The following is a 13,967-nucleotide window of genomic DNA, read 5'->3' as shown; positions in this document are numbered from 1 at the left end:
AGAATCCTACATCTTGACTCAGAGGCAGCAAGAAGTCAACTGGCTATCACACTGAGGGAAACTTGAGCAAAAGAGACCACAAAGCTCACCTCCACAGTGACACACTTCCTCCAACAAGGCCGTACCCCCTAATAGTGCCACTTCCTTTGAGGGCCATTTTCTTTCAAACCTCTACAACACTCAAGCTGAACAGTTCAAGAAAAGGCCAAAGATGGCACGGAAGGCATTCTGGAGTAAAGGGCACAAGACACTGCAGTGCTTTCAAGTGCTGTAAGCGGCCCTCATGGTGCGGCATAGCAAGGAACTGGAAGAGAAGAAAGAGGAATGTAGAAAGTGGCACTAAGCTACTAAGGTGTGAACACAGAAAACCCAGATCCCAGAGGGCCTACTGTGCGTCCTGAGTCACTGGATCACTGGATCACTGGAGTGCTTCAGACAGGCTTGCAGACAGACACTGGCAAGTCAGACGTTAGTCTTTGCCAGAAAATTTACTGTCAATTGAACTACTGGCTATTTTAGTTTTCATTTTTATGTATAGGAAATATTTACACATCATGTGTGTGTATGTGTGTGTAGCCCTCACTGTCCTGGAACTTGTTCTGTAAACCAAGCTGGCCTCAAACTCACAGAGATCCAGCTGCCTCTGCCTCCCAAGAGCTGGGATTAGAGGTGTGTGTCACCACCACCCAGCACATTTTCACATCTTGAATGTCATCACTTAGGGAAATTAAGGGTATGACATGGCTGTGTGTGAATGTGTGTGACATGCCCTCCTGGAGAATGTGTGTAGTACTCTAGTTCCTCACCAGCATCCAGTAGGCCCAGTCATCAACTGAGGACCATCACCACGTACGTGTCCAGGGCCTGAGTCTACTGTGTAAATGTTGTCCACTGCTGGCCTCCTTCCGCTATAATCTAGCTCTAAGGACCTGCCATCCTCCAGACTCTCACAGTGCTGCTCAAGTCTTCTTTTTTAAAACAAGAGGTACACTTGGCAACTTTACCCGAATGCTTTTTTCCTTAAATGCAAAAATATAAAGCATTCAATTTCATTTTGAACTTTCCTGAGGATCTGGGGGAAATGTATTGATTAAGTGCCTCAGAGTGAGAGGTGCATTTACCACGAGGAAGAGCTGTTTGTCGGTTCTCAAAACCGTTTCCCTCTGAAGTTGTACACAGAGCCCTCAAACGTCTGGAGAAGAGGCATCAGCCGAAGACTCCCAGGCCTGCTCTGAGTGCCTTGAGTTTGACTCATTATGAAAACCCTCTTCATCTCTTAGTTATTTGGATCTGAAGAGCCACCATGGGAAAATGTCTGCTCTTCAGGCTCCACCGTGGAGATTGCCTTGAGCGCAGAATTCACTTCTCTTAATAAATGCCCTTTTCCTACAAGAATTTATTGCTACAGATTTGTTAAAGATTGCCCAGTGTGTTTGAATTTCTATATCAAATGCTGGAATGGCAAGAAAATGTAATGTTCTGGGAAGCTTTGGTTAGATTAGTTCGAGGTTTTGTTTACATGGAGGAAACAAATGAGTCCTTTTTTTAAATTTAGAAGTCACATCTATTTTAGAAGTCATATAAGTGAAAATATTCATACATGTATAATTTACAAATTAAATCATATGTGAATTCAATTATAATTTGCAAGTCACATACATGAGTTCAGCTATAATTCACAAGTTAAATCATACACGTGAGTTCAGTTATAATTTTACCAGTTCAATAGGAGTGAACTCACCGATGGACAAATCCCTTCCCACTAAAGGGTCTCTGATAGCCATGTTAGAAAATGAAGCTTTGGTCTAAAGCTGAGACACATAGGAAGAATTCGGCCCAAGTGTATTCTCCACATGAGAAAAGGAAGCACAAAGGTGTAATTCATCTCTGAGAAGAGAAAGATAAAAGGATATGCAGTCAGAGATGGGAATATGGGGTACAGGATCAGTCATTTTGACACTGGTGCGTAGCATAACAAACCTTACACTCTCGTGAACTCAGGATGTCTTTCCTGTGTGTGCTGAACAGATTACATGGGTGGGTAACTGTATTTGCCATTTGAAGTTGCTGTATCAAAAATGTTACAGATTCTATCTCCTAAACTTAGTAACTTTATTTTTGCACAGTTTTATAACCTAGAAAATCCGGGGCAAAGGTGTCAGTGCATTCATCTCTGGTGAAGGATCTTTTTTCCTGCATTGTCAGTGGATGCTCTGTTGCTGTGTCCTCCTGTGACCGAGAGACAGAAGCATGGCAGCACACAGGCAGATGTGATGCAGGAGAAGGAGGTGAGAATTCTACATCTGGAGCCAGAGGTAGCAGAAAGCAAGAGGCATTAGGCCTGGTTTTGGGTCCTTGAAATCCCAGTGGGACACTTCCCCCAACAAGATCACACCAGCCCAATAAGGCTGCACCTCCTAAGTCTTTCCAAGTAGTTCCACTTCCTCCCTAATGACTAATCATAAAAACATATGAACCTTTGGGGGCCATTCTTATTCACATCAATATACACACACACACACATTTCAATTGTATTTTAATAAAACTTGCCTGAAGATCTGAGAGTTAAACAGCCCCACTGGTCAGCCTTACAGACCAAGTAATGATAGCACACACCTTTAATCCTAGTAGCCACACAAGTTTACCATAGAAATTGGGCAGTGCATGCCTTTAATCCTTAATTTCAGCCCTAGAGAGGATTATAAAACAGGAGGAAATAGTTTTCTACCACATTCTCATTCTGAGATTCCTGGAGGCAGAATCGCCATTTTTGGACTGAGGTCAAGGTAAGAGAGCCAGCAACTGGCTGCTTTGCTTTTCATGTCTTCAGGCTGAACTCCAACTTCTCTCTCTGAGTTTTATTAATCGCATTTCACTTATGCACACACGAGACTGGAACAAGAGAACTAAATGGGGAAGGGAGGAAAGAAGGGAATAGGGAGGGAATAGGAGGTGAAACAGCTAAAACTAAGGGCTATTCAAAGAGCCATATGGACACCTAATACAGTAGAAGTTTCTTAAAATATATACATTTATGAAATAAATCTAAATGGAAACACCAAATAGGGGAGATAGACCCCAGCTGGATCTCTCTCATCACCAGAAGAAGCTTCCAGTACTAGGAATGGGTGACATCTAATCAAGTTGATGGCCGAAGGGGCCCCATGGAATCCCCAAAACCCAGGCAGTTCCCAGGGCTATTGGCTGCTCTTCACAAACAGGTAAGGTAAGGTCCTATTGCTGAAGATAACTCCTATATAACTCACTGAACACGGAGAAAAAGTCAAGCTGGTGCTTATTCAGATCCTTGATCCCTACAGACTAGCATTCACGGTACTGGAAGATACTCTTCACGCTACTAGAGGAGAGAGGTGAAAACCAACCCCGCCACAAACCCTGCAATCTATAAATGAAGATCTGCCTGTAAGACGTGCTATCACAATAGTGGCACCTAGACACGTGTGCATATGAGCAATGCTAATAGAGACTCATTAGGTTCATGTACACGTGTGCATGCATGTGGATGCGAGTATATAACAATAGTGATTAGAGATCATGAGTTTGGGAGGGAGATATGATGGGGAGGAAGGAGAAGAAGTGATATATGTACAGTGCTCATGTATAAAGTTTTCAATTTTTTAAATAAAATTTTAAGGAGCATAGGTGAATTAGCTTTTGGCAGATCATTTTATGTGTACTGGGAGCTATTCGTGTGGAGGTGGTAAGCTTCTCTGGGTGGTTTTTGAGTTTAGAATTTTCCATATTGTTTTAAGGTAGACTCTTCAGGGTACCATGCGAGGAAAACTAAGCACTGTGATTAGACATCCTATGTGGGAATCTGTTCCAGAAGGAGACGAATTCTTCCTCTCCCGGTAGCCACTGGGGACTTGTAGCTCTTCATCTAAGAATGCTCCAAGCACCGCCTTTAAAGAACACACCTCTTAAGCAGCGCCCTGCACTCCTGCCTCTGTCCAGCACATCGACTCCTGGAAAGTTAAGAAAGTCGGGAGTTCCGTGAATGCATGCCACTAGATGGCGTTTCAGGCTAACTTAACATCCCTTGGCTGGCCTTGCCATGTCATCTCTTGCCATGTTGGGTGAGTCATCTCAGGCCACCTGAAAGGCACTGGGAACATGCTTAAAACCCATTGAGCAGAGAATAGAACTTTCACATACATGGTATGATAAGAATTAGGATGTCTCTGCCAAGAGAAATGTCTCTGCCAGAAGAATCTGAAATCGGCCTACTTCTTTGTTTGAATTAAAAGTATATAGCTGGGAGGTGGTGGTGCAGGCCTTTAATCCCAACACTTGGGAAGCAGAGACTGGCCAGCCTGGTCTTCAGAGTGAGTTCCAAGACAGGCTCCAAAACTACAGAAAAACCATTTCTCAAAAAACAAAGCAAAACAAAAAAACAAAAACAAAAGTATATAAAAACTTAGTTTGGATTTAGCAGAAGTAAAAGTTTCTCCTTTTTCTCTCTCATACTATAGGTCTAGTCTTTCCTTGCTTCCTTAATGAAATCTAGATCAATAATTTCTTTAGTAGTCCTCACAATTAATGATCTGGTCACATTTAACCCCTAAAATTATCTTATGTCTGCTATTTAAACAGCCATTCTCTTATGACAATCCAATTCTGAACCACACGTAAAATCAAGGCTCCTTACTACCCTGTTTTATCTCATTAGAAATATACATTTTTATTTTTTTCTGCCTAGCATGTCTTTACTCAGTTGCCCCTTAGTCTTAAGCTTTCTAACTGCTGGGTATAGGTAGATTTGGGGAGCAGGGTGTGTTAAAAAGCAGGAAAGGGTTCTTCTTGACTAACACTAACATATCGCCATATTCCACCACACGTGTTCACAAATAAAATGCAAAAATCACACAAAGACACAGGAAATCATGGGAAACAGCTAGTTAGAGATCTCCATAATCAAAGCTACAAACATTGTAGGTATTGCAATATGGGTTATATAAAATTTGGATGGATAATTACAAAGAAATAAAGTGAAACTGCACATACGAATAAGGGGTGACAGTGTCAAGTGACCACCCAGACCTGTAAAAAGAGCTCAGAGGAACAGCCACAACGGAAAAACCTATTAGAACCAGAGCTGGAATCGGCTGACGAGAAAAATGAGTGAGTTGAAAGACAAACATGAAGAAATTGCCCAGAATAGAGAGCAAAAGACAAAGAAAGAGAAAACACAGAACTATATTAAGAAATACAGAGTAGAACAAGAAGATGTTAATGTTTAATTGGATTTGTCAAAAGAGAGTTTAAAGATGAAATATTTGATGTGTTAATAGCTTAAAGATTTCCATATTTGACGAAAAGCCAACCCACGGACTGAGGAAGCATGAGTCCCAGCTGGAATAAATAAGAAGAAACCCACAGTGACGTGTGCATTGGAACCTAAGAACACTAGAGACAGAGGGGGAAATCTAAAAGTGGCCAGAAGCAGGCTATGCAAGAAGGGTTGCAGTGAGGGCCCAGCACAGAAGAGCAGCAGAGCACAGGGCTCTCGAACCAGACTGAATATTCTTTGCAATGAACACCTGCACGTAAAGATGTACGGCTAAAGGGTTTTACTGCGTGACTCACTGTGTCACACTGCAGCTTCCATGGCAAGATTCCCCCCTTCCTCCCCCTCCCCTTTTTTCCTTAAATTTTACTTTACTTGGGGTGGGGAGGGAGATGGGCGGAATGGGGAGGCATGTTGTGAAAGACACGATGAATAAATGAGGAAGTTTTGAAAAAGGCAGCCAGAAGAATAAGGCAGGTGTGTGACAAAGGAGGAAGATGGGGGCTGGTGGCTGGCCTCTCAGAAGTCCCAGGGGGAGCCAGGAGGAAGTGGAAGAACCACTTCAGTCTGGAGAAGAAAGCATTTTATGAGTGAGCGTCCCCTTCGGGGACAACAAGGCTCTTTGATTGAGATCAACAAAGGCCAACAGCATATCCTACCAGGGGACCAGCACAAAAGAAAACTTCCTTCAGGAAGGAAAACAGTTCACAAAGAATCTAAAATGCGGCCAGAAAAAAAATGTATAGGGGAGAAGGAGGAGGAGGTGATTCTAAACATACTTGAGAAATTAAAAAAAAATATTTTAAAGGCTGGAAAAATGGAGTTAAAACATTAATCAAATAGCAGGAAGTCCAGAAGAGGTGTGAGTCTAACTGCTTTAGAATCTAATTTTAAATTAAGCCTACATGGAAATATTTAATAGAATTACTAGAAGAAGAGAGTTAAGCCCAAATATTTTAAGCAAGGGCAGGTTTTCTGGAATCCCTTGACAGGCCTGGCCATCGAAGGGTTAATAGCTCCCCAAGGTCCTCACCACTGTTCATGCTCACTAAGGTTCCTAACTGCCTCCCCTTAATTGGGGTGCTGCGAAATTTCTCAAATCTCATCAGAAACTAAAATGTCCTCCCACCAATGGCTTCCCTCTTCCCTTCCCCAAATGTAAGTTCGATCAGGCAAATGCTGACTCACTCTCTCCTTGACAAGGAGCCAGATACCATCATTGTCCAACTACCTCATCTGCCTTGCATCCTGAAATACTACAGCAGTGAGTGGCGGCAGAATTTACCTGGCCCCGTAGCTCACTGAAATCTGTGAGAGCCCACAGTTGAGGTCTGTGTCTGCCTCTACACTATAGCACTGAGACCGTTCTCTGGACAGTGTGTCCTGCGGTGTGAGCATGAGGATGTCATCAGTACCGAGCACTTGGCTTCATGCTTCCATTCCCACACACTGTCACTCTGTATGACTCTTTCTCTTGGAGAGAACACTTACTGCAAGACCGTAACAAACCGGAAGCTAGTTGTGTAGTCGATCGAGCACAGCACAAGTAGATGAAAATGCTTTATTTACTTGAAAACATTACAATCGAATGCACTTGTATGTCTGACACAGGGAAAAATCATGGGCAACAGTGACACAAACATTTCTGTTCTGATGTCACAGACAAGGCACAAAAACAACTGGGCAGGTGACTCTCGTGAAGTAGGCATCTTCCCTCCATCCCACTGTTTGAATGTCACGTTCTTTGATTTCACAAGGAGATAACTCATAGAGTCGTGTCTAACACCTTTGTTAATAAATGTGGCAGGAGAAAAACTATGGGCATCTTTCTCAGTCTTCTAGATAAAAGAAGCCAGACCACATTTGACCCCATCAGTCAGCCCCACCAAAACCTCTAACGAGACTTCTACCTCACCTGCTACAACTTTCTCCTCGCCTTCTTTGTCTCCCTCTAGACCCAGATCCTCAGCTCTACCTTTAAAAATCTCAAACTACAGTGAAGACGATGGCTTCTGCCCACAGCCCTAGAATTCTGCACCTCGGATGAACCTGTAGCTAGGCTCAGAAATTCCTCTTGGAGAAGAATCCAGGAAGCTGCAGCACATTTATCCAAGCCTTCCCCCATCACAGCACGGTGTCTAGAATGAAACTCTTCTCCAGCAGAAACACCTCCCTCTCGGGGCAGACTTCTAGGAATGACATGTGGTTAGATGAAGTGACAAACGCCTGTCTTCGTGGCTCCTCCTCACAGAGTCCAGGACTCTCCTCACTACACATCTGTGCAAAGAACAAGCTGAAGTCTGTGCCTGTGAGTACTGCAGGTGTCGGCAAGAAACCTGAGAGTCAGAAGGCCATCTAGAGACTCTGAAAGCCTTCCTGCAGTAGGCGAGTCCCTTGGGAGCTCCACATTCTGAAGGATGGGAGAACACCTACCCCGTCTTTATCACAGGGCTTGCTGTGAAGAACAGACAAGAGAATGCTTGCAGAATTGGTCTGTAAACAGCAATGTATCACAGAGGTAATGGACACAGCATTAGAAACTGACCTTATCACCCCAATGATGCTAACCTGAGGCTGCTGCTTGAAGCAACTCAACTCCTCCCTCTCAGCTCTGATGTTACAGGGGCCTTTGAGCTTCAGTGATCGTTCCCCTTGACTAGGAGGCAGGGTCCTGGCAGGGAAAACTAGGCACTATCTTGCTTCTAGGACCTTAGATTTCCCATAGACGATTTCTAAACTTTACACATCACTTCTAAACTCCCACAAGATTCTGGCAGCAATTAAACCTGATTTTTGGAAGTGCTAACGTTGTATATTTTATTCTTTTCCTCCACCCGCTTTTGGTCCTAACATGAAAGTTATGTTATTAGCAAGCCTGTTATTTTGTACCCTTTAAAAATGATTTACATTTGCCATTTTCCCTGATGGCTTTCTTTCTTTCTATTCACAATCTAAGTTTTATTCAGGATGGCATCAAGGGAATAAGAAAATTACCTGTAATTCCTGTTGTCTGATCTGAGGCTGTCACAACAGATCACTGTTCTGGGAGTTGGAACATATCAAGCAGGCTCCTGGGGAGGGCTTCCATCTCTCCCCCTTGAAAGCTTCCTTTCAGCTGGACTGTGGCACGCCCGTCTCCAGTGTCACAGCCCGACTGCTCGGTGCCTCATCAGCACCAACCCCAAGGGAGTCAGAGGGACCTCACACCAATATTTGAATAAAATAATCCCCACAGCCCAAACAATGTGGATGGTCAGCAGTCAGGGGTGCACCAGAGGTGGGGTGCACCAGAGGTACGATTCAGTGTAGCACTACCCAAAGGTATCTGCTACATAGCTTTCTGAAAGCACGTGTTCAGAGTACAAGCCTTTACTCCAGACCCTGCCCATCCATTCTCCAAGGCACAGCCCAGTTTTTTTTTTTTTGACAGTGGCGGTCAAGTAATCCTTGTGTTTTGACTTGTTATTGTTTGACCCTTTAAGACAGAGTATCCTGTAGCCCAGGCTGGCCTTGAACCCACTAACTAGCCAACGATGACCTTGAATTTCTAACCTCCTGCACCCACCTCCGAAATGCTGGGATTACAGGCACGTGGCACTACTCTTAGTTTGTACAGTGTTGGGTATTGAATCCAGGGCTTTGCGCATCCCAAGCAAGTACTCCCAACTGAGTCACGTTCCCAGCCCTGCAGGCAAATAATTACCGAGTAGTCTTTAAATGCTTTACTTCATTTTTATGTATGTATTTTGCCTGCATGTGTCTGTGCACCATTGTGTGCAGTTCCTGCAGAGGTCAGAAGAGGGTATTGGATCCCCTAGAACTGGAGCTGGGAGGCACCATGGGCTGGGAAGTGAATGTGGACCCTCTAGAAGAGTGGCCAGTACTCTTAACTACAGAGCCACCCCTTCAGCCTCCTTTTTAAGAATGCATTTATTTGTATGTTGTAAGTATTTTGCCTACATGTAAGTGCACCATGTGAGTATAGTGCTCCCGGATGTTCTAAGAGATCACTGAGGCCCCTGGAGTTGGGGCTACAGAAAATTATGAGCCACCATGAGGGTGCTGGGAACCAAACTCAGGTCCTCTGCTAATTCAAGTAATTCTTATGGCCAGGCAAATTTGGGAAACACAGACCCAATAGGAAAGGTCTGAAGACTGGAATCTAAAGATCAGATGGGTTTGGGACGTCGTTTGGGAGAATGCTAGTTTATCTGTCTATTTGAAGAGGGGTGGGGAGTGAATGAACTATAACAGCATCGGGCGCTTCGTTCCTCTTGAAGACTGCTTAAGCTCTAGCCAGATTCCTATAGGTAGTGCCAGCCCCCGCTCGCCCTGGTGTGCCCAGCCCGACACCAAGTGCAGAATGGGGATCATAAGAACCGAATGAGACACCCAGACTGTGTGAGACTTCTTGCTTTTGCACAAATCCTGCACCCCAAGCTAGAGATACAAATACTCAGAGGACCAGATGCTGAGCTCCCCCTGGGCTTGCTTGGGTGGAAGAACTGATTACCGTCCTCGGTCTCCTAATGAGTCTCTACACAGCCTAGAGAAGAACTCTGAGCACCACGGGACACCTCCCGCCACCTGCTTCCACACTCCCTCCTCCAGCCTGTCCCTGACTCAGCTGTGACTCAGAGACAAAGATGGGAGCTCCAGCACCAGCCCGCCAGGTGCCCTGCCACTCAGCCCTCTCCCCTTTTCCTTCATCTCTTTACAGCTCAGTTTTACAGCCTGGCTTTGCAGATCACTGAGCATGTCCCAAAAAGAAGAAAAAAAAATGGGATGGATGGACAAACACAACACTTAAATATCAAAATATTCCCATTTAAGTTTAAAAAATTTAAATCTCTGGGTTTATTATAATTTATCCATAGCACTATTTCCGATCATATGCATAAAATATCCTTATCCTTTCTTGGGCACGTCTGAGCATCCTTATTAAATTGTAGGAACTCAAGTGGATGGAGATCACATCTTATACCACCAGACTTACCTTATGCCCTAGACAAACAGGAAAGGAACTAATACGCAGAGGCACTTCCTATGCAGGACACACTATGTGGAGAAGAAACAAAGGGCCGTATAAAGAAAAGTCAAGGGCACGGAGGACAGCCAGCTTTGCCTTGTCCGCTCAGCATTATCTCCTATCCACATACCCGGAAACAACTGCTTTCCCCCACTACTGAAGGTCTGGAAGCCCAAATGATTTACGCAGCCCTACACAGAGCAATCTGTTGCCCCCCTTCCCCCAGTTATTTCAAAAATCCTGTTATCATCTTTACATTGATTTTTTTTAAAAAATTGCCGGCCTATAGTCTTGTTGCCTTGGAACGTTTTATTTCCAATTTTAACAATTTTTACTATTGCTCCCCTCAGCTCTCACCTAGCTCATGCATGCCCCTGGCTTTCCAAAGCAATATATTTGGTCTCTGAAGCCTGTGCTATGGGGCTCTTTGGTGCTCAGCAGCCTGACACAGTGCTCAGTACACTGAGCTACTGCAGCTAGCCAATAGTCTTCAACCGTGCCTGAGCAGGCTGGACTCAAAAGCTGGTGATTAGGAAATGATGTTTTTGTCATATTGATTTAGAGCCCAAACAGACAGACCAGATCTAGGCTTTCTGAGGCCAGGGGCATTATCAAGCCTAAAACTCAGCACCAGGGTTATGGCTTTTGCCTTCCAGCCCTTGGAAGTGCCAGCACTGGGCTGAAGTATCTTCCTGTTCCACCTAGCTCAGGCCAAAGTAACCATGACTTCCTTTGGCAGGCCAATACTCCTCCAGGCAGTGATATTAGCTCATCCCTCCAACCCTCACCCATCACATACATGGGACCTTTTTTTTTGGAAATGGCATGAGAAACAGTGGATACTAGAAGAACAGACTCTGGAATTCCCGTCAGGCGGTCCTGGAAAAGTCTTGAGGAAATTCTGACCAACCTTCTTCAGAGGCTATACACAGATCAGGAAGTAGAGAATAGACGACCACAGGGTTGTGGGATAGCAAGTATCATTTTCCTCCAGTCATGTCACCCAATCACGTGACTCACCACAAACATGCAAACTGCAAAGTCTGTCAAACAAAGTGAAGGCCGTAGGACACCTAAGGTTGGGTGAGTAACTGATTCAGGGCCAAGCATTCTGACAGGAGAGAGGTTTAGCCTTGACAATAAAGGAACACACAGGAGTACTAAACTTCTTTTTTCAACTGGGAACCCCCAGTTTGGGCTTGGCTCAGCTAGGCAGTTCTTTTGTTGGTCGTGACTAGATGCTCTTCTGTGTCTGCTGAGTTGGTAAAACTACTGTCACACACAACGACAACAGCGGCCAGGCTCTTCTCTCACCACGTAGGACAGATGGTTCAGGTACATTTGCTCGGGTCCGTGAGCAGCGAGAGAGGACAAACTCCATGCACAGGAACTCGAAAAGGGAAGCGTTTGCGGCTACTTTGGCAGTTTACACATGTTACAAAGTCCAGAGCCTTCTCAGTTTGGGAATTAGGCAAAACCAATCACTTTTTGCAAGGGTAGGAAGAGGAAATGCTTCTTGCTGAGAAAGTGGTGTCTCTCTTGCCAAAGCATCTACAGTGGCAGGCCAGTGAGGGCAAAGGATGTGGACACCACATCCCTGGTGCCCTGCAGTGGCAGGATCAGGATAGCAGAAATCATCCGTAAATGAAGTGCAAATCCAATAAAAAAAAAACAAAAAAACCAGAGTGTGCTTGTGGGGAAAGCGGCCCACATTCAAGATATAATGAGCCTATACGTTATTTTCCTCTTAAATCCTTCCCCATTTTTCAGCTTGTGTCATTGCTTTCTCTTTTTCTCCTTCTCTTTCACGTGTGTATTTTAAACATCTGCCAAAGGCACCCGATGACAAGCTATTCACACTGCAGAGCGGAGTGGAGCACCCTCAGACGCACCAGCCCTTGAAAAATGCTGGAGAGGATTGAGGAGGAGAGGGAGAGAGACCTTAGGAGTTCAAGGCTTGGGTGCCGCTGTGTACAACAGAAAGATGAAAAGCAGCTTATGTCGCCTGAATGGAAAAAGAAAGACCACTTAGACAGCGTTGCAAAATGCTATCCTGTTTGTCCTGGCCACTTAAGAATTGTGAGTCAGAGCAGCAAATTGGAGTCATTTCTGTGATTGCCCAGAAGGTCACGGCCACTAACCTCACCAAAGGCCTTCTGATTTTAGCATAACAAGACTCATTGACCAGTGACTGAAAGTGATGGGGATAAAAGGTACATTTTACCTTGAGGTTATCTCTCTTGTGAGCAGAAGGTCTTCTAACGGTAGCAATAAAACTTTCTGCCTCTAAGCACAGAACAGCACTTGTAGAAAAACATACTGCAAGCACAGTAGTGTCTAGAGGTCATGGGTCCAAAGCTACCTGTTTCAGAACTGGACACAGAGTCTTGATGCTGCTAAGGAAGCGGGGGAGGGGGAGCGGGGCAAGATAAACCTTGTGGGTTATTATGTGGTATGTTCTCACACATCACTGTTTTCTTGGTGAGTTTCTCAAGCTAGATGGGCACTCGGATTTGAAATCAGCCCCCTTAAAGGATGCTTCCTATCCCTTGCTAAAGCAGAGATCAGCACATCTTCCAGGGTGGTTGTTGGTCAGAGAAGGTCCTAGGCTTGCTGGCTCTCAGATCTGTGCCTCGCCCCAGCAGTCTGCATCTGATTTCTAGGGATCCGGAGATGCATCTTGAGACCATCAGACCACAAGGGACATTCTGGGTGGAAAGTCACTCTAGAGAAAAGCAGAAAGAGTCCCACATTAAACCCCAGACCCACAGAGCAGCAGACACAACTGACTGCTAACTGGGAGAGTTGAGAATCTGCACAAAGCCAGGCACACCTTGATTCAGGACTTTGTTAGATGTGTGATGATTATCCCAAAGCCCAGAAAATAAAGTCAGTATACATCAGATGGAACTTAGTTCCATGGCCAAAGGATGAGTTTCCATTGCCTGCAGAGTAATGACGGTTGGAACGCTACGACACTAATAAGTGTGGGTGGTGTGCCATTAACCTGAGTCACCTCAAAGTTTCCTCCTCGCTCACAGTACCTTGGTCATGGCATTTCTCTAGTTCAAGGACAACAAAAGATAGTTGTGTGGGGGAAGTTAATAATAAAACCAAACACCTTTTTCCTGTCCATGGTCTTTTTCTCCATATTGCATGTTCAAAAAAAAACCAAAACAACAACAACAACAAAACAAAAACAAAAACAAAACCCACTCAGACCTGAGGTGTATGTAGCTCAGCCAGAGTGAGTGCTTGTCTAGCATGGGCAAGGCCCTATGTTTGCGCTCCACCAAAAAGGAAAAAGTCAGGAAGGTAGACAGGCAGCCCAGCTTAGAATGGGGAAAATAAAATGCCGAGTGGGCAGGCTACCTGAAAAGCAGAAATTCTCGGCACGGAGAGTGATAGCCAAAGCACACTGTATATGTGTGTGGGGGAGTGGTGTTGGGGAGGTAGGGAACAGAAGTACTTTGGTGCCGCTCTGTGGACATGTGACTCTTCCCCAACTTTTCTGAATTGCACAGCTTACTTTCAGGGGCTGAAGGAAGGGCAGACTGCTCTTGCATTCAAAGAAGCAGTAAAGTCTATATAAGTCCATTTACAGGAGAATTGAGCGGAGGCAAAGGCTTC

The 13,967-nt window shown here is 44.7% G+C and overlaps 1 protein-coding gene across 2 annotated transcripts in view; it reads right to left on the bottom strand.

Annotated features, from left to right (window-relative positions):
- Positions 1–6,855: 6,855 nt before the first annotated feature.
- Positions 6,856–13,967, bottom strand: part of Ildr2 (immunoglobulin like domain containing receptor 2) — a 64,602-nt gene continuing 57,490 nt past the window's right edge. For both annotated transcript variants that reach the window (XM_050158349.1, XM_050158350.1), the window contains one exon: positions 6,856–13,062. In XM_050158349.1, the coding sequence (XP_050014306.1) occupies positions 13,027–13,062 (36 nt within the window). In that variant the 3' untranslated portion in view covers positions 6,856–13,026. The remainder of the gene's footprint in view (positions 13,063–13,967) is intronic.

This window comes from Alexandromys fortis, unplaced genomic scaffold (assembly GCF_014885135.2).
Source record: "Alexandromys fortis isolate MF-2015 unplaced genomic scaffold, M_Fortis_MF-2015_v1.1 scaffold_97, whole genome shotgun sequence".
NCBI lineage: Eukaryota > Metazoa > Chordata > Mammalia > Rodentia > Cricetidae > Alexandromys > Alexandromys fortis.
Note: the sequence above shows the minus strand (reverse complement) of the source record. Positions and strands in the feature narration are given on the sequence as shown.